This window comes from Canis lupus, chromosome 12 (genome assembly GCF_011100685.1).
Source record: "Canis lupus familiaris isolate Mischka breed German Shepherd chromosome 12, alternate assembly UU_Cfam_GSD_1.0, whole genome shotgun sequence".
Classification (NCBI taxonomy): Eukaryota; Metazoa; Chordata; class Mammalia; order Carnivora; family Canidae; genus Canis; species Canis lupus.
In genome coordinates, this window is record NC_049233.1 from 20,296,227 (window position 1) to 20,320,114 (window position 23,888).

Genomic DNA, 23,888 nt, shown 5'->3' on the forward strand with positions numbered 1-23,888 from the left:
TTAAGATTTTATTTATTTATTCATGAGAGACACAGAGAGAGGCAGAGACACAGACAGGGGGAGAAGCAAGCTCCTTGCAGGGAGCCCCATGTGGGACTCGATCCCGGGACTGGGATCACCCCCTGAGCCAAAGGCAGATACTCAACCACTGAGCCACCCAGGCATCCCACAGTGAGTAGTCTAATGTCTTGCGCATGGCCACACAACTAATTGAGGACAGCAAATACGGAACAGTCAGACCCCCTGACTCCCAAACCATTATTTCTCTGTTCCCTTAACCTTGCTCAACAGAAGGGAATTGGTGCCATATGTCTGGGCCTAAAGAACTATTCATTCAGTAAATAATGATTAGGGTATAATTACTTTATATGCTGCATGCCATTTTTGACATGGGAACTTGCACACTACACAGTCCCTGTCCCAAATGGAGCTAGCCATGAATGGGGGAGTGAGCAGAGTAAAACAACCATTAGAACCCCAGGACAGAAGTGTGCTGGGAGAGGCAAGGCTAGGGTAGATGGTTGCTGGGGAGAATCTTAAACCTGGCCTGGGGGTTAGGAAAGGCTTCCTGGCAGAGCTGGTACCTGGGCAGAATGTTGATGAGTGGGGATTGCTGGACTGAATGGTTGTCATCATGTGCAGAAGCATGCACTGGAGATAAAAAGAGTGTGGCATTTTTGAAAAACCAGTGTTATGATCCAGGCCATCAATGTGGCCAGGGCCTGTGGGTCCTCGCCTAGGAGAGGAAGGAGTTCAACAGAAGTAGGCCTGTTAAGGGCCTGGAGTCTGTGTTATAAATAAGCAATGGTGAGCTACTGGGGAATATGGGGAGGGGAGTGGTGGTCAGATTTCCATTTTTAAACTATCATCCTGAAGTGGTTTGGAGAAGAGAGGGTCTGGGAGACATGAAGCAGGGCAACCATCACTTGAGGAATAAAGATCAGTTATGATACTGCTGTTTTCATCCTCTGCATAAGTTCATTTTGAAGGCCCAAATGGAGAGCAGTAGAAGTAGAAAGAATGAACGGATTCCAGAAACGTGGAGATAAAATCAGCAGGCCTAAATGACTGATTAGATGTAGGGGGAGGGTCAACTCTGGGTTGAAAAAGTTTGAAGATGTTGAAGTGCCCGTGAGATATTTACTTGGAAATCCAGAACCATTACGAATTTGAATCCAAATTTCAGTAAAGATCTGGCTGCAGATGTATGTGTGGAAATCGTCTGATAACAGGTGCTAGCTGAAGACAACCAAAGGTGTGGGAGAAGTAACCACGTGAGAGAGACTGTGGATGTGGAAAAGGGGGCAGATGGTGGACGGCTGGGAACCCCACAGTTGAGAGAGGTGGTGGGACAAAAAACAGACCAGAGAAGATAGTGTCACTTAAGCCAAGAGAGGGGGGCATTGGTCAGCAGCATGAATCCCCACAGCCCAGGTGAGATGATTGAACAAGCTAAAAGCTTTTTGCAACCTCAAATCTAAACTCCTTTTCCTATTGCCAATGCACCTACCCCACTCACTGCCTTATTACTCCCCCACGGCCCCTTTGCTCATAGACCCACAAAGAAGCCACTGCATTCCCTCGCTCATAGTCCCCTCTTTCCCAGAATGCCCTGCTCCTTACCCCTTCACGTATCTAAACCCCAGTGTGCCCTGAGCGTGCTCTGCTCTGGAGACCTGTTTATATTTCACTCTACTTAATACCCAATTATATGCAGTCTGGCGGTATTGGTTACAGATTCAGGAAGTTTGAATCTATAGGCTGTTTGAGGTAAGGGGTCTTATTTTTATTCTTCCTTCATGGCCTTTGTAGTCTGAAGTATTGTTGAGCAGGCAATCTTTGCTCCAGAAGAGCTCTGTGGTTGACCAAAATATGACTTGAGCTTAGCCAGTTCATAAGGATTCTTCAGGAAGATTACATTTCAGCTGTCTCAGCAGAGGAGCTGGAGCATACCCTGTGCACAAGAGATTATTCTAAGGTTGCTGGTGACCACATCAGCTCAGGGAGGAGTGCATGGGGACAGAGGCCAGGAATGAGGGGAAGACCCTTATTCAGAGCCAGCACCAGGAAAGCTGGAGGTGTGCGCCTGCACCAATGTCATGAGACCAATATGTGGTTTCCTCCCAGACAGGCTCTCAAACTTTACAGCTGGCTCTTTGAAGCCTATTTCTGGAAACACAGAACACTCTGGCTCAGTGAAAGTAAGTGCTGTCCACGGGGACAGACAATGGGGGACTCCACTGGACAGGGGCTTCTGAAGTTGATGATAAGAAAAAATTACACCTTATCACCATTGTTGTTGCTGTGGGGGCTGCTCTCAGAAGAAGGGAGAATTTTATAGCAGGGGAAGGAGCAGTTGCTCAACAGAGGACAAATAATTCCCTCTCTTTCTGACCATTAGTTTAGAATTTTTCATGACCCTGCACTTCCAAAGAGGAATTTAGATCTTTTCACCCACAGACAGATGACCTAGATCTTTGTAACACCCTCATCGCTGACAGAGATAAAGAGATCGTATCTTGAGTCAGAGGCCATTGTGGTAGTGTCCCTGCAACAACCAGGTCTCTCTGTGGGTGTTGCGCTACAGACTCTGGAGGATGGAGTTATTAAGGAGACCCTGATACTGGCATGATGGCATTTTAAAGATCCTTGGAAAAAGAAAGCTTCATTTGCAAGAGAAATGATGATTCTGCCAATTTTTTTTTTTTCCTGTGCATCTTTTCCTTTGAAGCTGGTTAAAACTCTTCTATCTTGTACTTCTCTGCTTCTTAGTTCTATAAACCTCTTCTAGTTTATTTTCCGTAAGTAAGAGAGAAGTAGAAATAATTTTCTGAAAAGGACTTGTCAACATAAAGCCATGAGGTGAGGATGGTGATATGAAGACTGGAGGAACCCCTGGGGTCAGAGCTCGGCAGATGGGATTTTCTGGAAACTGACAGTAAAGCAACAGCAGCATCTGTCCTTTTTCCCTCAGAACAGACAGATGCCAGTGGATTCCCACATCTGCACTGTGCTCTATTCCAACCATCAGACAACCAAAACCCAAGTTTTCAGTCTTTAGAAATTTACTTGCGTTGTCAGTTTATAAGAACCTGCTATTGTCCTAGAAACCCTGTATTAGGAGACAAAAATGAGCAGAAGTTGTGCAATCATGTGTCCTTTAACTTAAGTATGGAATTGTCTCCAGCTGGTTTGGGTACCCAGAAATGATGGAAACACCCTTGATCTTAGACAGCAATACTACGGTGGGGCCTATCCAGGAGCATCTTTGGGGATTCCTTCTCTGTAGCTCCTATCTCCAGTAACTCAACCTCTCTTTCTCTCAACGACTAAATCAGACCAATATTTCTATCTGATTTAGCCCTCTACTTCACAAAAGATGGTCGAAGCCTGTATCTAAAGAATAGAGCTTTTAATTCCCTGGAGCTCCAAGAGAACCCAGTTCCCCTAGGCCACATACTTCTCAGCCAGTAGCCACAGGACAACTTGAAACACTGTCCCATGTCCCAGGCACAGTCATGCAGTGGATCCACTTGATCCTGGGGCCAGCATACTCCACCTGTTCCCACCTTCCCTTCCCTCTCCCTGACCCCTTCTATGCTCTGTCACCAACAGCCACAGAGGTCAGTTGGAGGTCTCCATCTACAACTTAACTACCAGGCTCTTGGATCCCCCTGCTGGCTGCCAGCAGAAGCACTCTTAGCTTTTTCTTTGTTTTAAAATAAATTCAAGTATTTCTGATGACAGGTTCTCTTTTTTTTTTTTCTCTCTCTCCCACTCTCCCTCTTTTTGTCCTTCTGACTCCATAATCCTTAACAATCATTTTATATTTTAGAGTCTCACATTTAACCATCATAACCACCCATACAGTATGCAGAATCATTACTCCCACTTTACAGATAAAGAAATTGAAACCTAGATAGTTCTAGAACTTGCCCAAGGTTATGCAGGAAATGGCACCAAACCAAGGATGGACTCCAGGTCTCCCTGAACTTTTTTGACATGTTATAGATTTTTAGGTCTTACATTTTAGACATATTTTTTTCTTTTTCAATAATAAGAAATATGAGTAAGTAGAAAGATGAAATTTTCTTCACTAAAATTAGTGGTGCCTTGAGTAGCACTTGCTGTCTCTCTCCCAGCAGAAGGGCTCTGAAGCAAGGGGCCCATTTAGATGAATCAATCAGGTTTGGACTTCTCTGAGGAAAAGAGGCTGAGAAATATGAAGTACAGAAGGCAGCTGTATATATGCTGAAAATCTATTTCTTTACCACCCCCCTTAAAAAATCACATTAAATTTTGCAGCTATTTTATGAAATATTTCCTGAAATAATTGGTATGCTCATCTGGCTCATCTGTCATGTAAAAATTCCAAGTGTAAGGTAAGCATTTCTGAGGTCTGAAATTCACGGAATACAGATTGAGGTACTCAGAACAGACAAATCCAAAACTATTTACTTTCCAGAGCATAATTTAAAAAGAAAACAAAAGTACTTCCCTTCCCCAATCTTTACAGTTAGATTTTATATTAAATTTAGGCCACGTGTTAATTTTAACTGTTAAAAGTATTTCCCAGAATATGTATTGGTCTTTACCAACCAAATTCGCGGGTCATTTGCCTGTCACTGCTTTGAAGTTCAAGCTAGTACTGCTTATCTCAGAATTTCAAGTCACTGGTGAAGTTAGTGTATATTTTAAGATGAAGTGCTCAAGAAACGTAGGCCATCGGTACTTACAATTTTTATATTTCAAGATAATATCTTACACTATTAGGGCCTGGCTGATGACTTTTTTTTTGTTTTTTAAGATTCCATTTATTTATTCGTGAGAGACACACACAGAGAGAGGCAGAGACACAGGCAGAGGGAGAAGCAGGCTCCCTGTGGGGAACCTGACGCGGGACTGGATCCCGGGATCCCAGGATCCCAGGATCCTGACCTGAGCCCCTCAACCGCTGAGCCTCCCAGGCGTCCCTAATGACTACATCTTAATGACCTCTAGGGAAGCTGGAGGCCTCTAAGGGCACCCTCACTTACCCGGTGGCTATGAGCAAACCAGGCTGGCTAGCAGCGCCATCTTACAAGATGGGACTTCGCTTCACGCTGCGGTGGGCCCCAGAGAGGAAACCGCAACCTTCGCGTGTCGCGTGTCGCGTGTCGCGTGTCGGGTGGGAAGGGCTCTTGGTCCCCCTCACCGCGTGCAGATGAAGCGAACGTGAGGCCCAGGGAAGCTGCGCTCCCGGGCTGCCCTCGCGGCCTAGGCGCCCGGTGTGCCATTCTCCTGTGTTCTCCGCAGGTCGCCGCCCAGCCCCGTGCTCCGCGTCCTCCGCGTCCTCCGCACGGCCGCGCCCGCGCCCGCGCCCTGCAGCCATGACGACCGCCATCTTGGAGCGCCTGAGCACGCTGTCGGTGAGCGGGCAGCAGCTGCGCCGCCTGCCCAAGCTGCTGGAGGACGGCCTTCCCAAGATGCCCTGCACCGTCCCCGAGACCGACGTGCCGCAGCTCTTCCGGGAGCCCTACATCCGCACCGGCTACCGCCCCACGGGCCACGAGTGGCGCTACTACTTCTTCAGCCTCTTCCAGAAGCACAATGAGGTGGTCAACGTGTGGACGCACCTGCTGGCCGCCCTGGCCGTGCTCCTGCGGTTCTGGGCCTTCGCCGAGGCCGAGGCCCTGCCGTGGGCCGCCACGCGCTCGCTGCCGCTGCTGCTCTTCATCCTGTCGTCCCTCACGTACCTCACGTGCAGCCTCCTGGCCCACCTGCTGCAGTCCAAGTCGGAGCTGTCGCACTACACCTTCTACTTCGTGGACTACGTGGGCGTGAGCGTCTACCAGTACGGCAGCGCGCTGGCGCACTTCTTCTACAGCTCCGACCAGGCCTGGTACGAGCTCTTCTGGCTCTTCTTCCTGCCGGCCGCCGCCTTCTGCGGCTGGTTGTCCTGCGCCGGCTGCTGCTACGCCAAATACCGCTACCGCAGGCCTTACCCGGTCATGAGGAAGCTGTGTCAGGTGGTGCCGGCGGGGCTGGCCTTCGTCCTGGACATCAGCCCCGTGGCGCACCGCGTGGCCCTGTGCCACCTGGCTGGCTGCCAAGAGCAGGCGGCCTGGTACCACACCCTCCAGATCCTCTTCTTCCTGGTCAGCGCCTACTTCTTCTCCTGCCCGGTGCCCGAGAAGTACTTCCCGGGCTCCTGTGACATCGTGGGCCACGGGCATCAGATCTTCCACGCCTTTCTGTCTGTCTGTACACTCTCCCAGCTGGAGGCCATCCTCCTGGACTACCAGGGGCGGCAGGAGATCTTTCTGCAGCGCCACAGCCCCCTGTCTGTCTACATGGCCTGCCTGTCTTTCTTCTTCTTGGCGGCCTGCAGCGCGGCCACTGCGGCCCTCCTGAGACACAAAGTCAAGGCCAGACTGACCAAGAAAGATTCCTGAGGCTGGCAGGTGGGGTGAGGCGTGGAGGCAGCCTGTGGAGATTCTGGAGGGGCGGGGGGGATGGGGAACTCAGTACAGCAGTAGGAGTTGACTTTTTGTTTTTACGAGTCGCTTTTAAATTAACACACATTTCCAAGGGTGTGCTGCGGCATTGGAAAGCCAAAGGATTCAAGAACTTCGTTGTTAACGGTTGTTGCTAACAAAAGGAGTATTACTTTTCCCTCCGTGTCATAGCCTTACAAGATACAGGAAAGGAAGGGACGTGGGCTGGGATTCATGGGACACTGAATTAAGGACGATCATTCTGCCTGAAATTTTAGTGGAATTCTGACTGTGGCCTCCAGGGGGGCAAGTCCTGGAGCTAAAGGGATGATAGAGTTGGACTGGAAAGTAAGTGCGTGGCTGGTCCACACCGAATTGGAATGGCCACTGTACTATGTTGGTCTTTGGTGATTGATTGAGTAAGCTGTCCCAAGAACTTGATTTCATTTGGCTTTCAGATTGTCCAGGGTGGAGAAGTCAGAATCTTCAAGATGATTCAGTGAAACCCTTAGACAATGAATTATTCGCTTCGTCTGATTTCTGGTCCCTCCTCTCTCGCCCTCTCTGACACTGACCCTTTTCTCAGGATGACTTCTGCCTGGCTGTTTTTTCTACAGTGCACTCACTCCCATCTGTACCTTGCATGGTAATATAGAGGACTATGAAGCAGTCCTATTTCCAGGAAATGCTTGGATCCATGTGGACATTTTCAGGAAGCTTATTCTCCTATGATACCAAACGGTACTAGAAAGTACAGTGCCAAGAGCCATCAGGATGCCCAGCCAACAACCATGGATAATGTTTTGTGTCACCAGACCCTTCTGTTTTATTATACCTGTGGACTGCAGTACTTGAGATCTATTAGGGCTGCCTTGCAGGCCAGAAAATCTGGGGCTTGCACTAGGCAATCTTCTCCAGATTTGAACCAGTATGCAGTATGTTTCTAAAAGACCAAAAAAAAAAAAAAAAAAAAAAACCCCAAAACCCTAATAGAGTGAATTGGTTCTGGTCCTTCTAGGGATCTGATTATTTCAAGAGGAACCCAGGGTCCAACCCCTTGACTAGATGCTACCACGTAAAGGACCCACGTAACTATCCTAGTTCAGGGTCCTCAGGCAGGAGGTTATGCTTCAACTTAGAGATAACTCCTTAATCAAGCCCCAGGACAGATGAGCATATGTGCTCACTATGGGTTGGTCCCTGAAGGCTCCTTTGGGTAAGAATGGTGAACAAGGTGCCCTGTAGCTAGGATTTTCTGTTGCCCCGTAGCTTCTATGGGATAAGTGGTACTAGTGATTGATGTGCTCTGGTCACATAGCCCTCTCTGAGGACTGATTTATATACTTATTATTCCAGTGAAGGGGGGTGTGTTGACAGAGGAGCCATAGGAGTCTTCTCAGAGGCTGTTTCCTATCAGTATAAGGTCCCTTTTACTACAAAGGGAGGTACTTTGTTTTCACTCCAGTTTGATGAAACTATTAATAGGTTATTTTGTTATCTTCAGGTCTTTGTTTTCTTCCTTTCTCAGAGATTTGTGGATTTATGCCTTATAAATGGAAACATATGAACACCTTTATATATATATATATATATATATATATAAAATATGGAGTTTTCAGTTTTGGGTTATTGGGATAAGAAAAAAAAGAATTCATTGATTTGAACCAGTGGGTGAAAGAAATGTCAGAAAACCAAAATTACTTATCTATCAAAAGACACTGTCAACAAAAAAGAAAGAAAAGATACTATCGATCTGCATCTTGGCAAAACAAATTTAAAAAAATATACAACCTCAACTGAAGCTTTCCTATAATCTTCGTATCAAGAAAGTATATGTCTTGTCTGCTATGTGGATTTCCTAGATGGATTTCCCTATTAATATTTAAATATCTGAAATTCTGTGCTACCCAGGTGTCTTACTTACATAAGCCTCTGGTGTCTAGGCCAAATTCATCACAAATAAAGTTGGCAAAACTGAAGACAGTTGAACTAAACAAGGGAATTGGAGTTGTACAAACACATCACAAGAAGAGGGTCACTTTAAAATGAAGACTAGAAAATGTCTGAAATGTTCCTTTTTATGGATTCAAAGGCCTTATTCTTCTAAAAGTTGGGAGGAAGGTGTAAGTCAGGCTCTTGAATATAGTGATGGTCCTGATGGACAGAGATTTTCCGGTCATATGCAGGTATTTTTTTAGAAAATAGGAAATAGGACAGCAACATTGATCTTCACATGCAGTCGACAGACTAAGGCCAGTTGACACACTCTAAACAGTCTGTGACAAGTTCAGATAGACTACACTCTAAGATATTGCCATGAAATTATCACTTTAATATACACAGGTATTGGTCCTTCAAGTGATAGGAAGTTTTTTAAAAATCAAGTTTTTCACCAGAGCTATTTGACAGCTTTGGGGACTAGGTATCTCATTAAAATACCAGTATCTTAAAAAAAACCAAACAGACAAATAAATAGAATAATCAGTGTCTTGTTAGAAATATATAAACATAGAAAATGCAAATGTTTTAAACTCCTCACACTTTTGAGTGATTAAGTTCCCTTTTAGAACATTTTCATTAAAATGAGTGTATCAGCAAGGAACAGGCCTAGTTTATTTAAAATAATTAAGTATTTGCTATAGGAGGTGATTGTTTTGCTCCACCATAGCCTCCCCAACAGGTGACATCTGGAGATTCTCCCCATTATCTCTCTATATTAAAATGTAAATGCCTCTGGAAAACCTAAACTATGAGTCATTTATATCTTGTGATTAAAAATTCTGATGGATTTGTATGAGGCCCTACTCAGGGCAAGGAGATGGGGCATCAGGATACAGCGGGTTGGGACTCATTTACCAATTTCCCTCTTGCCTATTACTTCTGACTTATATTTACTAATGAGCTAACGTCAGTACTCCTCAGATGTTAAAATTTCATTTCCCATCTCTGCTAAAAGCACTTCACTCAGTCACAATATTCTCAGTCCTCTCGTGGAAGCTTGAAATAATAGGAGTTCAGGTTGTGGCATAAAGGTAGCTCATTCCTAACTCCTATCCACAAATGGTACCTTAATACTTCACAGGTTCTTCAGATGCTGCACTGTAGTTTCAAGTGGATCCTCCAGATGGCGCTCATGTCTTACTCAGCGTGGCCATTGTATCCAAGTCTTTGAGCTATTAATTGTATTGGTCCTAGTGTTTTGCTTGATTGCTTCTTAAAGAAAAAATGGAACTGTTTTCTGTTTATATAAATCTACTAACATGAATGACCATTAAACAGATTTTGTATATATGGATTGTTGTACTGTCAACAGCTATCTTGTTTCTTTGATAAGGCCTACCTTATAGAAAGGTTTTATTTAGACAAACATTGCCAGGAGGAGATCAGGACACTTTATATCCACCTAGAAGTAGAAAAGTACAAGCTCTTTAAAAATCTCCATACCCCAGGCCCCCAAATACATACACATGCGCCGTAAATCCCCACTTGTGAAAAGATCATTAATGCCATCGCCCCCTCTCCCCCCTCCAAAAGCTGTAGAGTTGATTTTTCTGAGGATTTCCATCTAATTGAATAAATTCTTCTACTTTCCTGGAAAATAGTGTTAAAGATTCCAAAATTTTGAATTTATGAGTCGCATTTCTTAAATACAAAAATTATGAATTATAATTATACTATAACAGCTACTATAATGGACGTGTTGTGAAATGTGGCACCTATCAACCAAAGGATTTTGTAGCCTGTTAGGTTTCATAGCTGTGAAAAAAAGTCATTCTCCAAACTGCTCCAGCTTTGGGCCATAATACTATCATAGCAGTAAGAAAACAGCAGCTGTCTGGCTTGAGGCGCCACTGATAGAATTATGGATATACCCCTTGCCCAAACCCTTTTTATGATCAACAGGGGCCATAGGCAGTTTGCAAATGCTTCTGTTGTCACTGTTAATGGTTTAACCACTCTTCAGTTACTTATTCATCAAGTATTTATGAGCACCTATTGGTAGCAGGTACCCATGTTGATTCTGGAGATACTACAGTGAGGGTGGGGGGAGCAGGGACCCTTCCACAGAGAGTTTTCACAATGCTAAATGAGAACCAGTATCTTCCCATGTTGTATAGTATCAGAGGATCCCCCTCTAGATCTTGGTCCTAGTCACAATCCATGGGCCAGATGGCCGGCCAAACCCAGGGGAGGCTGGGACTTGCTTTGTGCCAGAACATTTTCAAAGGGATTGAGCTCTCTCCCTTTGGCCCCTAGAGGCTAGAAACATCTCTCCCACTAAAAAGGTTGTCACGTATGGTCACTTCAACTCTACTTCCATTGCTTCTCTAGCCCTTTACACTGTCCTCTAGTGTTTAATTCAGTCTCAGACATCTTGACACATCTGGACACAGAGGAGCCCTATATTTCCACAGGCAGTAATTAAAGTCCCAGGTAATTAAAGCCCCATCCTTCAGGGAAGGGCATGTAGGGTTCCAACCTGAGTACAGCTTCCTGATTTAGTGTATTGGAAACAGCATGTTGCACTCTGGCTGCCTCCTTTAAAAAAACAAAACAAAACAAAAGCAAAACAAACAAACAAACATCTTATCCCTTAAGGAATTTTTATTAAAATAATATGAAAGGGGGATCCTCGGGTGGCGCAGCGGTTTGGCGCCTGCCTTTGGCCCAGGGCGCGATCCTGGAGACCGGGATCGAATCCCACGTCGGGCTCCCAGTGCATGGAGCCTGCTTCTCCCTCTGCCTGTGTCTCTGCCTCTCTCTTCTCTCTCTCTCTCTCTCTGTGTGTGTGTGTGACTATCATAAAAAAAATAATAATATGAAAGGAAAAGCTTTGCAATAAAAAAAAATTCATTTAAATATTAACTTTGAGAGTGTATCTAAGGTAAGGGGTTTTCTTACCTAACATGATCTCATAGGAAGAGATATGCACTATATTTTAGACTCCAAAAGGCATTGATCAACTCTATAGAGTAACACCTCAGATCTTATCATGCATTATGCTTTCCAAAACATTTCCACATCCATTCAAGCTTCTAAATAACTGTGTGAAGTAAGGCCAAAAAGATCTCCACTAAACTAGGAAATACACTAAGAAAGTGGAATGATTGGTTCAAAGTCACATAATTAGTTGTAATGTTTAAACTCAAATGCACTTTTTTTTTTTAGATAAGTCCAGGGCTCAGACATCAACACCCAGTATTTGCAGAGCCCTTTATAGTGTGTGAAGCACTTTTACTATTGGGCATACTTTAACCTAATCTCATTTTAACTTTTGTTCCTAAATACCTCACCAGTAGCTAGGGTTGTATTGTTTTCTTTGCAGGTTAAAGTGACTTACTTCACACCACATCCTTGGTGCCAAATAAAGCGTTCTCTGCACCTCACAATCTTCTCAGAGCCCAAAAGGTCATTGGCAGCAGGCACTTGGCCTAGAGTATAACATCAAATCTCATTCTCCAGTCACAGCTTCTTGAAAATACTTTGATTCCTTGGATAAGAAACATCTAGTATTGATAATCTTGCCAAGATTATACAAGCCCTCCCTTTCATCTTTCACTGGGATTATCAGTTCTTCGAACAATTGGTTCTCCTGGGATTTTGACAAGTGATATGACCTTTGGGACTCGAAAAAAATTCTTCTCTGCCTTATAAAAGTTATACAGTCTTAGCAGAAAGTCTCCCAAAAGCCCTTATTTCTCAGTTTCAAGTAACATCTGCTTATTAAAGAAAATGTAGAAAAATAGAGGAAAATGATAATCCATGGACCCACCACTAAAGTAAATCTCTTCACAGGAAAAAGAAGGGTATGGTGAGATGTCATCAATTATAGGTAAATTAGAAGTGTCACATAAAGCTTCCTGAAAAAAAATGGAAATTGGGAGCCATAAATTTTAAGCAACCTAATACTTTCATGCTATGAAATACAAAATCAATGGTCTCTGGCTCAGTTTACAGGAATACCAATATAGTAACATTATACTCCCTTCTGACATTACACTATGTAGGGAATTTGATGATGCTGTGGCTGAGATACTGGCTCATGCGACAAGGCCAATGATACATTATCTTGTGTTGAAAGAATCCTTTGAAATGCCTCTCCCGAAGCCAACCCTCTGAGAGTATTCTGCTAGAAAGACCTTCACTGGAGGGGAGGCCTAGCCTGCTGAACTGGTGAGTATATGGATTCACTGACAACCACTCCACAGACACCGAACACCACCGGGTGCCAAGCCCTGTTCTAGGCACCAGGAATATGGCAATGGACAAAACACACAAACCCTTGCCCTTAGGGAGCTTACATTCAGGGGTTGCAGGTAGGGGTGAGAGAGATGATGAGCTAAAGAAGCAAGTTATACAGTCTGTTAGAAGGGGATGGTGCCAAGGAGAAATAGAAAGCAAGGAAGAATAGCCCAGAGGGGCAAGGCGGGTGTGCAATTTCAAACAGGATCAGGAATTTCAAAGAGGAAAGGGATTTGGCTCGGCTCTGTTTCTCTCCCTGGCTGAGGGAAGAAGTGCAAGGGCCCTGAGGCCAGAGCACACTAGGAATAGCAGGAGGCCAGCATGAACGGAGAGAGGGAGGGCAGTAGGAGATGCAGACAGATCGTGAGAGCCTTGTAAGCACTCTGGCCCTTACTCTGACTTCAGGACAGTGTATGCTGGGGAATAATTCTGTTCAAGAAAACTCAGGGTTGTTGTTTACCTACAGGGACGAATTAATTACTAATTACACATCACCTTGCACATAGAAAATAGAGTAAATCCTGTCCTTCAATCTACACAAAACCAGGTTATCATCATTAGGTTATTCTGTCTGTGGTCCTGGCAACATGGACTCTGTGTTCCTGTGGATACACTCTGGTGCTTGCAGGATTCTTCCCAGATTCTTAGCATTTTCTCAAGTCAGCTCTGAATGCTGACCTCCACTTCCCAGATAGGCTTTGAATGTATCCTTGTTCTACTGACAGTGGTTTGGACTCTGGATAATCCTCTGGGCAAAAATGCAATGAAACACCCAGGCTGGGGTCTATAAGCTAGGAATAATAATAACATTAACAGTTCACATTAGCTAGTGCTCACTCCTTGCCCAGTCCTTAGCTAGGCTGTTTTCTTAGATTCTTTCATTTAACCCATCAGACAACCCTATGAGATAGATATTGTTGCCTCCATATACAAATGAGAAAACTGATAGATTAGGTAAACTTACCCAGGACTACCTGGCCAGTAAGTAATGCAATCTCACAGAAACTTGGGCCTTTGAATCCAGAGTCCATATTCTTAACAACCAAACAAAGTGAATGTAGAAGGTCTTTTGGTCTAGCTTCCCCACTGCCAATTGTGTGCACTAGAAGTATAGAATTGGGAAGGAAATGTAATGTGAATTTTTTTTGCCCTCATAAATGAAATCAACCTAAAGATGCAGTTCTTGTTTCATTTCTAAACACTTTGGTCAAGCATATGTCCTTAGGCTGTTACTGCTGAAGCAGTATGGATAGTGAAATTCTTAATTGTATTTTTTTGCTAAAATCCAATGCAGCCCTAGTCACATTACAAATGTCTGTCTCAGAAGCCATCTGTGACCATCTGGAAGAACTTCAAGGACTCAAACCAGCTCTAAGAACCACAGACTATTCTTGATTATTTCCCTACATTTCTCTAGTGAATCCTTCCTCATCTTCAGGACCTATTAAATATATCCTATTCCTCATTAAAGTGAATTTGAGCACCACTCTGGACTAAATCAATTTCTTTTTCTCAAAGACAACTATAGAAACATGCAAAGCATCTCCACTCAGTGTTTCTTTTTTTTCCAACAAGAATAAATCATTTTGGAATCTGACTAATTGTACTGTGGGAAAAATACCTTAGCATAAAGTTCACCTTCAATAAGTACTAGTGGCAAGCACTGTAATAATTATCAGTATTTCTATCACTTCATGCGGAGCAGGGTGCTGTGGGTTCTATACAGAACCTCTTCCATGGGCTCTCAGAGGTAGCTCACCAGAGTGGGAGCTCTCTTCCCTTGGGAGGGATTTCTCTCCACTCATAACAGATCAATACACATTTTATTTTCCTGGGGTTCTGCATATGTTTTGATCCATAGCTTTCACTTGGTTTTCAAGATGACCTCATGACCTCAAAACAATTAACGATCATTAATTCTGGTTTAAGCTTCTCATTTTAGAGATGAAAAAAAAAAAAAACCCAGAATCTCAAGTAGGTAAGTTCTCTAAGCTCACATAAATATTCATGACACAGTGAGGACATGACTGTGGGTCTCAATACCCCAACCTGGTGTTTCATTTTCTGTTCCATGCTCCCTATGGGAAAAATGAATAGTGTTTGAGGAATGCAGCGGGAGAGAGGGTACCAAAAATACTTTCCCATTGTTTCAAGGTTACCATTTACCTGAATTAATGGACTTGCCTGTCCACAATCAGAATCTACAACTATAGTAGATATTACTGCCTCATTGCCCTCATACTTCTCTTTGTCCGTACTATTAAAATATTGGATCAGAGATATCTCACAAGCAGGATGGCAAGGTCAGTGATCCCTCATGTGCCACAGGAGGAATATCTTTTCCATCTGAAGAAGACTGAGGTAGAGTATAAGAAATATTCAACTGGGAACCAGTCATTAGTTGATAGTTTCTTAATCTCTTTTGGTATGGGGATTGCTCATCAGTAAAATGAATAGGCTGGATGGTGTCAATCAATTTCCAAGTTTTTTGATTGTGACCATGAAAAAAGTTACCCAGAATATGAATGTGTATGTATCTATCTCAAAAACTTTTTCAGTAAATTATTCTTACCCTTATAACATGGGATGCATCCCAATAATTTGCATTCTATTTCTTCCTTAATAAAAGAAATTCTGATTGTTGTCACAATCCATTAAATTGATTTTACTACCGACTAATGGAGACTGGTAGTTTGAAAAATACTAGGTGATCTCCAAGTCGTTCACTCATTTACCCGGGCAATCATTTCACAACTGTTTGTTGAGTATTTATGAAGTGTCAGCACTGTGATGGGATCCAGCAAAATGGCAATGAACAAAACAAAGAACTTATCTTTATGACGCTTATAACCTGTGAAATCTCTGACTCTGTGAGGTAATGTTTGGTAGGCTTTTTGGAGAGAAGAAAATCCAACTGAATCAGCTAAAGTCATAGAATGGGTTTGACTTAAGGAAGAAAAAAAACAGCAGAAAACCAAGTTTTTCTAAATCCCTGTCAGGAACCCACTGCAAGGCCAAAACAGTCTAAACCTAAATTGTATGAATTTGTGTCAAATGAAGATTTCCTGGGGGTCCTAAATCTGTTCCTGTAACTACTTGGAAATCCCTTTTGATGTTTCTCTCTCCTTCTACCATACTTTGCAAAGATCGAGGTGGCTTGACTGGGTACTCTTTTTAGATAACGGATTCCAGAAACTAAGAAGTGAGTGGTGGAAATGAATTCTAGCTGGCATTCTGAGTGAGAGACACTCCCCTGCAAGGTCTTACCACTATGGGCACGCAACTAGCCACACTCCTAACACTTTCAAACTTACAGGTGTGAATAATTGAGTTTTTCAGAAACCATGCTGTACCATTTTTATCCAACAGAGGGAAGTAGAGCACCCAAAATCATTGTACACTATCACACACACACACACACACACACACACACCTGCTCAATATATGTCCTGTGACTTTAGGTCCTGAAGAATAATATTATAGGTTTGAAAACAAATTCTGGGTAAAGTCAGTGCGGGAAAGTGCTGAAAAGGAGATGCTTATTTTAAGCAACTGCTTTATTTTAGACTCTTTTCAGTTAGATGCCTCCTATCAGTTCCTGGGAGGTATGATCCAGCATGAGGCCCTCTTTCAGGTTTGGTCTGCTGGCTGATTGATCTTTCCATATTTTTCTTTCTCCATGTTTTGAAACACCTTCTAAAGTCATGCAATGTCTCTGTGCTCTTCCGAGTCCAGGCTTAGTGCACAGCCTTCAGACCATGGCACTTTTTACTTTAGCTGCCAGGGATAGTCAGGTTCCTGCTCTCTCCTATATATTGCACAGTGAAAAATGGTGAGTGCAAACCGAAGTGTGATCCATGCTGAGGAGTCCTATTTGGGAGAAATGAAATATAAACTCTTCATTACACTAAACCTCAGGGTTCAAGCAGTTTTCCAAAGCCCTACCTTTATTTCTTTCCCCCCTTCTTTACAAACTTGTCCCTGTGCTTTTTAGGATTGATGCAACACTGCTTGGCTTCCTCTCCTCAGAGGTTGTGGCATTTTTAGGGGATCATAGAACAAGAAAGGTTTTCCTCACCATGCATATCTAGGGTCTGAAAGCAGTTAAAACACACTCAGTTAACCATTTAACTAGTGTGTGCTTCTGGAACAGAAAGGCATTTGAGCCGAGGCCACTCTTCAAATAGTAACAGGTACCACATGGACAATGGGCTTAGGCATGACCTACCCTATCCAGCCCGCATGAACTCCTTTCCTACCCAATCTAGGGAATATAGACCCAAGTGCAACCATGCAGTTAGTCCAGAAGGGCTCTTTCAAATGTATCCTAGTGCCACGGATTTAGTTTTATTAAGATAGAGGGAAAGGCAGGATCATATAACTGGTAAGAATGTAAGTTTATCATCAAGAGTCAGCAAGGATTATAGCTACCAGTGTTTCTAGGTACTAAGCATCAATGAGGTGGGGAGAAGTGACAGAGACATCTTCACTCTTTGAAGGTTGAACTTGTCATTTTGAAATGAATAGCTGGCTTGCATCCTAGGTCAGTGGCTAAGATATAGAGGAGTGGACTGATTCTTTTAAAGTTTTTATTAAGTTCAACAATGGTAATTCATTGATTTTTTTTGAAAGTCTTAAATGCCTGCATTATAGTACTATTAGAAAACAGACAAAAATTTTAAAGGTAAAAAAGGGGAGGAGGAGAGGACAAGAACAGGAAACAGAAGTAGTCAAGAGAGGGGAGGGGTTAGCAGAAAAACTGTTTGGGCAGGATGTGGTAGACAGCCACCAATAACTGCTTCAGGTGCCACCAGTGGATTCATGTCCTGGGCCCCCTGAGGTTCATGCCCATTAGGGAAACCCAACAGGGGGATTTGCTCTGACATGCAGCAATAAAGCTAAAGCTGCTGTCTGCATTAGCAGTAAACTACCCATGACGTACACTATGCTTTTGTGTCAGGCTTGCTACTCTATCATATTCCTAAACTAGCTCATTATCAGAAACAGCTGTTATAAAAATCAGATTCCTGGGCTCTATTTCAGACCTAATGAATCCCATGTCTGGGCACTAGGGTTTTGTTTGCCTTTTTTTTTTTTTTTTTTTTTTTTTTTAGCTCCTCGGTGCTGATAGGGTTTTTTTTTTTCTTTCTTTCTTTCCTGAAAATGTTTCAGGAACAGGATTATGTTTCTTTTATGGCATAATAATTGAAACAAGTTTTATAAAAATCACCAAAGGTGAGAATACCTATGATCCTGACAATTATTTCACCCTACTTTGTTTGCTTCTTTATGACTTAGTTCGCTCTTTGAAGGAGATGCATTTCCCCTTGTGGTTCTGATCTTTACATTGCAGCTGCCAATAGGCATAGAGAGCTGGAGAATTGAGATAAGCATCCTGTAGCTTGACAGTCAACGAATATTGAGCGTCCTGGGGGGCGAGTATGCAAGGCGCAGCCTTCCAGAACTGAGAGGCTGCAGAGCGGCAGCGGCTGGCCGTAGAATAGAGTGGTGAAGATGGAAAATGACAATGCGGCGGGGGAACGGCAGGGACGAGACGGGTGCATTAGTTCTTTGAACATCCTTGAGCAAGAGCGACACCCACGAATAATCTGCAGCCCCTGCCCCCAAGAAGCACGGAGTGCCACTTTCAACCAGAGCCAACCATTTACACTCTAGTGAGAATCGGGCCCGGAGAAGAGACAGGGCTGGAGTTCCCGGCGCCGGCGGGGCCGGCGAGGACTGGGTGGACGGAAGGAAGCACCTCCCCCCCCCCCCGCCCCCCACCGTCCCCAACTGTAACTCATCTAAGGGCCGGATCCCACCCCCGGACGTCACGGCGACGACGGCGGCCGCTTTGCAGCCACCTCCTCCCACCCCGCCCACCAGCTCCCACGTCTCCCCCGCAACGCTGGCCCGCGGGCGGCGCACGCGCAGACCCGTCGCTCCCGCGCCTCTGGCCCCGCCCCCACGCGCGACGCTCCGGATGTTTGGCGTTGCCATGGAGCTCCGCGTGGCGGGCGGACGCGGCTCGTCGCCGGGGCAACCGAGGAAGCGGACGCGGGACCCAGGCGGCGGCGGCGGCGGCGGCGGTGGCGGCGGAGGCGGCCGCGATGGTGTCCAACCCGGTGCACCGCCTGCCCTTTCTCCCCGGCACGTCCTTTAAGGACTCCACGGTGAGGACTTCTGTGCCCCGCCCCCAGCCGGCCCGGGCGCGGGAGGCCTCGGAGGGCTCGCCCCGCAGTGCACCTGCCTTCTCTACCCAACATCGCGCTCTCCCTGCAGACCCCCACCTCTTCTCTGCCCGCCCCGCAGTTCCGTCGGCCTCCGCTCCAGCCTCATCCTTTGCCCTCCGCTGCAGCCTCTAGTTGTTTCCCTCCATCCGGGCAGTGTTTGGGACTCCTTGGTTCTCGGCGTCCTGGCCCCGTTCTTCCTCCTGCGGCGCCTTGGCCCCTGCCTCCTCTCCCTCCAGAGCGCTGTTTTCCCACTTTTCCGCGCAAGCTCTGGCTCGGGCCCCTCCGCAGCTCTTCCTCCCACACTGTACCCCTCTCCGCCCCGCTCCCTTCGTGACCGCCCTCAGCCCCCAGCCTAGCCCCTTCTCCCACTCGGCCCGCCTGCATCTTCGTCCTCCTTCCCGCAGCCCCATCCCACCCATCCCCCGGGCCCGTCATTGCCTGCTCGCCTTCTTCCTCTTCCTTATCCCGGACCCGCTAATCTCGCCCCCTCCCAGCTCCGTTTCCTGTCTTACATATATGTATCATTTCCACTCATTCTCTTCTTTCCACCAGGTTCTTTTTTTTTTTTTTTAAGCTTTTATTTATTTTGACAGAGAGAGAGCACAAGCAGGAGAAGTGGTAGGCAGAGGGCGAGGGCGAGGGAGAAGCAGGCTCCTCACAGGGAGCCCGATGCGGGACTTGATCCCAGGACTCCTGGACCACGCCCTGAGCCAAAGGCAGACGCTCAACCACTGAGCCACCCAGGCGCCCCTCCACCAGGTTCTTTTATGCATTCTCTGCCCTCAGCATTTATGCTTCTACCTAGCCCCATCCCTATTCTGTTCAGCACTTCTGACTTGTTTACAACTTAGCCCCACTTTCTCCCCAGCCCTGTTTTATATTCCTTCTCAATTGCTGTTTCTTCAAAAATTAGATTTTCAACACTTGCCTATCTTCTTTTTTAAAAAAAGATTTTATTTATTTATTCATGAGAGACTCATAGAGAGAGAGAGAGGCAGAGACACAGGCAGAGGGAGAAGCAGGCTCCATGCAGGGAGCCCAACGTGGGACTCGATTCCCAGTCTCCGGGATCAGGCCCTGGGCTGAAGGCAGAGCTAAACCGCTGAGCCACCGGGGCTGCCCGCCTAGCTTCTTCTTTAAAAAAAAAAAAAAAAAAAAAAAAAAAAGTTTGATTTGAGAGAGAGAGAGAGAGAGGACAACTGAGGAGACAGAGGGAGAAGCCGGACTCCCCTCCCCGCTGGGCAGGGAGCCAGACACAGGGCTTGATCCCAGGACCCTGAAATCATGACCTGAGCTGAAGGCAGATGCATAACTGCCTGAGCCTGAGCCACCCATGCACCCCAACACTTGCCTATTTTCGTCCCAAAACATCCCTCCATGCCCTGTAGGAGATAATTCCATTCCAGTCTTTCAACCACAATTGATTAGCTATTTTTTTCTTCTCCTAGTCCTATTCTTTTCTAACATTGTAATTAAAGATGCCTGATTAGATTGTTTTTGCTCCTTCCCTGCTTTAACTGTTTTTAGTTTCGTTCTGTAGACAAATTGAAGAGGAAAAAATAAAAGCTTGATATTTTTTCCTCCTGACATGGCTTAGCCTTTGGCAAAATTATTAAGTATTTGTTTTAATTTTAACCTGGCTACTGAAATATATGTTTGAAGATCAATGTTGAGATTTAGTAAGCTATCATAAATCAGAGAATAATACTTTATATTTGTATAGTTTAATAATTTAAGCTATAAGCTCCTTTCCATGGGTATAAAGGTAAGATAAAATATGTAATCTAAAAAAAAAAAAGCCAAAAAAAATATGTAATCTATTTTCTTTGGGAGGATGAATTGAAATTGAAATTGAAATTTTGGTGAGGGAGTTTGGATTCTGAGTCTCTTCTTCATAATTATCCCTGCATTAAGACACGGCATCAGAACTTTTCCTTCGGTGTGACTTTTCCATTCTATGTAAGTTATAAAATGTAGGCACATTCCTGCCCTGTGCAGGAGCAGCCTAAGCATTTGGTGTTGGTGAGTGTGGGTTACCCACAAGGCAAGGTTGAGTCGATTTGGGGAATTACAAGGGTGTAGACTGGAGTTGCCAGGCTCTGAGAATATACGTTGCTCTACTTCATATAAAATGAACTGTGCCTTGGTCTTATATTCTATTTTAAATACACTGGCCAAGTGTCAACCTATTTGCCTTATTTGAAATTTGGAAAACATGGTCACTATCTTTATTCAGCACTGAAGAAATAGGTGTGCCTAACATTCAAAGCATTCAGAGGGTGAACCATAATGACTATGAGGGGCAGGGAGGCTACCCAGCCTCTGGTATTTTGTTAGACTACTGGACAGACTAAGACAGTTTGTAAATATTTTTTTCCCATTCCCTAGGTTGCCTTTTCATTTTGTTGATTACTTCCTTTGCTGTACAGAAGCTTTTTAATTTATTTTTGCTTCTGCTGACTGTGCTTTTGCTATTATATACAAAAGTCATGGTCAAAATGTCAGGGAGCTTTTCCTCTTTTTTTCTTCAAGGAGTGTTACAGTTCCAGGTCTTATGTTCAAGTCTTCAATCATTTTGAGTTAATTTTTGTGAGTTCTATAAAATAGGGATCCCATTTCATTCATTTGTGTGGATACCCAGTTTTTCCAGCACCATTTATGAAGGCACTGTCCTTTCCCCATTGTGTATTCTTGGCACTGTTGTCAAAGACAGTTGACCATATATGCATGACCATCTATTCTGTTCCATGACTTATGTGTCTCTTTTTATGCCAGTACCATGAAGTTTTGATTACTCTAGCTTTGTTACAATAGTTTGAAATTAGAAAGTGTAATGCCTCCAGCTTTGTTCTTCTCTCTCAAGATCGCTTTGGTTATTTGGGGTTTTGTGGTTCCATGTCAGTTTTAGCATTGTTTTTTCTATTTCTGTGAAAAGTGACATTGCAATTTTGATAAGGTTTGCATTGAGTGTGTAGATCACTTTGGATTGTGTGGACATTTACACAGCTATTAATTCTTCTAATCCAGGAACACAAGATCTCTCTCCATTTGTTTGTGCCTTCTTTAATTTCTTTCAGTGTCTTACAGTTTTTGTTGTACATGTCTTTCATGTCCTTAAATTTACTCTTTCTCAAGGTTGCTCTGGTTATTTGGGTCTTTGTGTTTCCATGTGAATTTTAGGGTTGTTTCTCCTTTCTTTTTAATTTTTAAGATTTTATTTATTTATTTTTATATGAGATACAGGCAGAGACACAGGCAGAGGGATAAGCAGGCTCCCCGCAGAAAGCCAGATGGGGGACTCAATCCCCGAACCCTGGGATCACGCCCCAGAGCAAAGGCAGGCGCTCAAGAGCTAAGCCACCCAGGGGTCCCTTAGGGTTGTTTTTTCTATTTCTGTGAAAAATTACATTAGAATTTTGATAAGGATTGCGTTGAGTGTAGATCACTCTGGATAGTGTGGACGTTTAAACAGTATTAATTCTTCCAATCAAAGAACACAAAATATCTCTCCATTTGTTTGTACTTTCTTTAATTTCTTTTGTCAGTGTCTCATAGTTTTCAGTGTATAGGTTTTTCATGTTCTTAGTTAAATTTATTCCTAAGTATTCTATTGTTTGTTAGGCTATTGTAAATGGAATTGTTTACTTCATTTCAATTTCAGATAGTTCATTGTTAGTGTATAGAAACACAGTTATTCTCTGTATATTGATTTTGTATCTGGCAGCTTTACTGAATTCATTAATTAGTTTTTTGGTGGAGTCTTCAGGGATTTTTGAATGTAAGGTCTTGTCATGTCATGTCATGTCATGTTCATTCATGTCATGTCATTTCTTTAATATATTTAGGTCCTTTGATATGGGGTGCATATATATTTATGATCATTGTATCTTTTTTCCCATTTGTTTATTTTAACTCCAGCATAATTAACACACAGTGTTAAATTAGTTTCAGATACTTGACATAGCTTCTTGATTAATTGATCCCCTTACCATTATAAAATGATCATCTGTGTCTCTTGTTACCATTTTTGGCATAAAGTCTGTTTTGTCTGATATAAGTAAAGTTACCCATGCTTTCCTTTGGTTTCCACTTGCATCAATTATCTTTATCCATCCATTCACTTTCAGCTTTTCTGTGAAAAGCCATAGTGAGTCTCTTATAGTATAGGCAGTATATAGGTGGATCTTGTGGAGTTTTTTTAAAAATCATCCAGCTTTTTGACTTTTGATTGGATAATTCAGTTCATTTACGTTTAGAGTAACTAGTGACAGATAAGGACTTACTAATGCCACTTCATTGTTTTCTGGCTGCTTTGTAGTACCATTGTTCCTTTCATTCTGTCTTGCTGTCTTCCTTTGTGAATTGATGATTGGTTGTAGTAGTATCTTTGATTTCTTTCTCTTTATTTTTTGTGAAGTTACTGTAGGTTTTTGTTTTGTGGTTACCATGAGACTCATGTGAAACATATATATGTCTATTTTACACTGATAGCAGTTCAACTTTGATCACGTATAAACATCCTGCCCTTATTTATCCTCCTTGCTTTATGCTTTTTTGATGTCCCCAAATTAACATCTTTTTATATTTTGTATCCACTAACAAATTATTGGAACTAGAGAGGGTTTCAGTACTTTTGTCCTTTAATCTTTATACTAGAATTAAGAAATGAACATATCATCATGTTACAGGATTAGGGTATTCTGAATCCAACTATATGTTCACCTTTACCCATGTGTTGTATATTTTCATATTACTAATTGACACCTTCTTGTTTCAGCTTGAAGAACTTTTTTCAGCATTCCTTGTAAGGCAGGTTTAGTGGTGATAAATCCTCTCATATTTTATTAGGGCAAGTCTTTATCTTACCTTTCTTTCTGAAGCACATTTTATCTGGATAAAGTATCCTGGGTTGGCAGTTTCTTTCTTTTAGCATTTA

At 43.6% G+C, this 23,888-nt stretch overlaps 2 protein-coding genes and 1 long non-coding RNA gene across 7 annotated transcripts in view; 2 read left to right on the forward strand and 1 right to left on the reverse strand.

The window, feature by feature from the left end:
- LOC119876876 overlaps nt 1–5,293 on the reverse strand; it is a 28,813-nt gene extending 23,520 nt beyond the window's left edge. Inside the window, exon 1 of the long non-coding RNA XR_005367848.1 lies at nt 5,037–5,293. This is a non-coding gene — a long non-coding RNA (uncharacterized LOC119876876). The remainder of the gene's footprint in view (nt 1–5,036) is intronic.
- Nucleotides 1–14,205, forward strand: part of PAQR8 (progestin and adipoQ receptor family member 8) — a 95,816-nt gene extending 81,611 nt beyond the window's left edge. For 3 of the 5 annotated variants that reach the window (XM_038554305.1, XM_038554303.1, XM_038554304.1), the window contains one exon: nt 5,296–9,771. In XM_038554305.1, coding sequence (XP_038410233.1) covers nt 5,370–6,434 — 1,065 coding nt within the window. In that variant the 5' untranslated portion in view covers nt 5,296–5,369 and the 3' untranslated portion in view covers nt 6,435–9,771. Of the gene's footprint in view, nt 1–5,295; nt 9,772–12,484; nt 12,651–14,013 lie in introns of those variants that run through there. The other 2 variants (XR_005367842.1, XR_005367844.1) reach the window with 1 other exon arrangement.
- Nucleotides 14,206–18,814: 4,609 nt separating this feature from the next.
- The window catches only part of EFHC1 (EF-hand domain containing 1), a 63,556-nt gene continuing 58,482 nt past the window's right edge, over nt 18,815–23,888 (forward strand). Inside the window, 1 exon segment of the mRNA XM_038554306.1 lies at nt 18,815–18,892. Coding sequence (XP_038410234.1) covers nt 18,830–18,892 — 63 coding nt within the window. The 5' untranslated portion in view covers nt 18,815–18,829.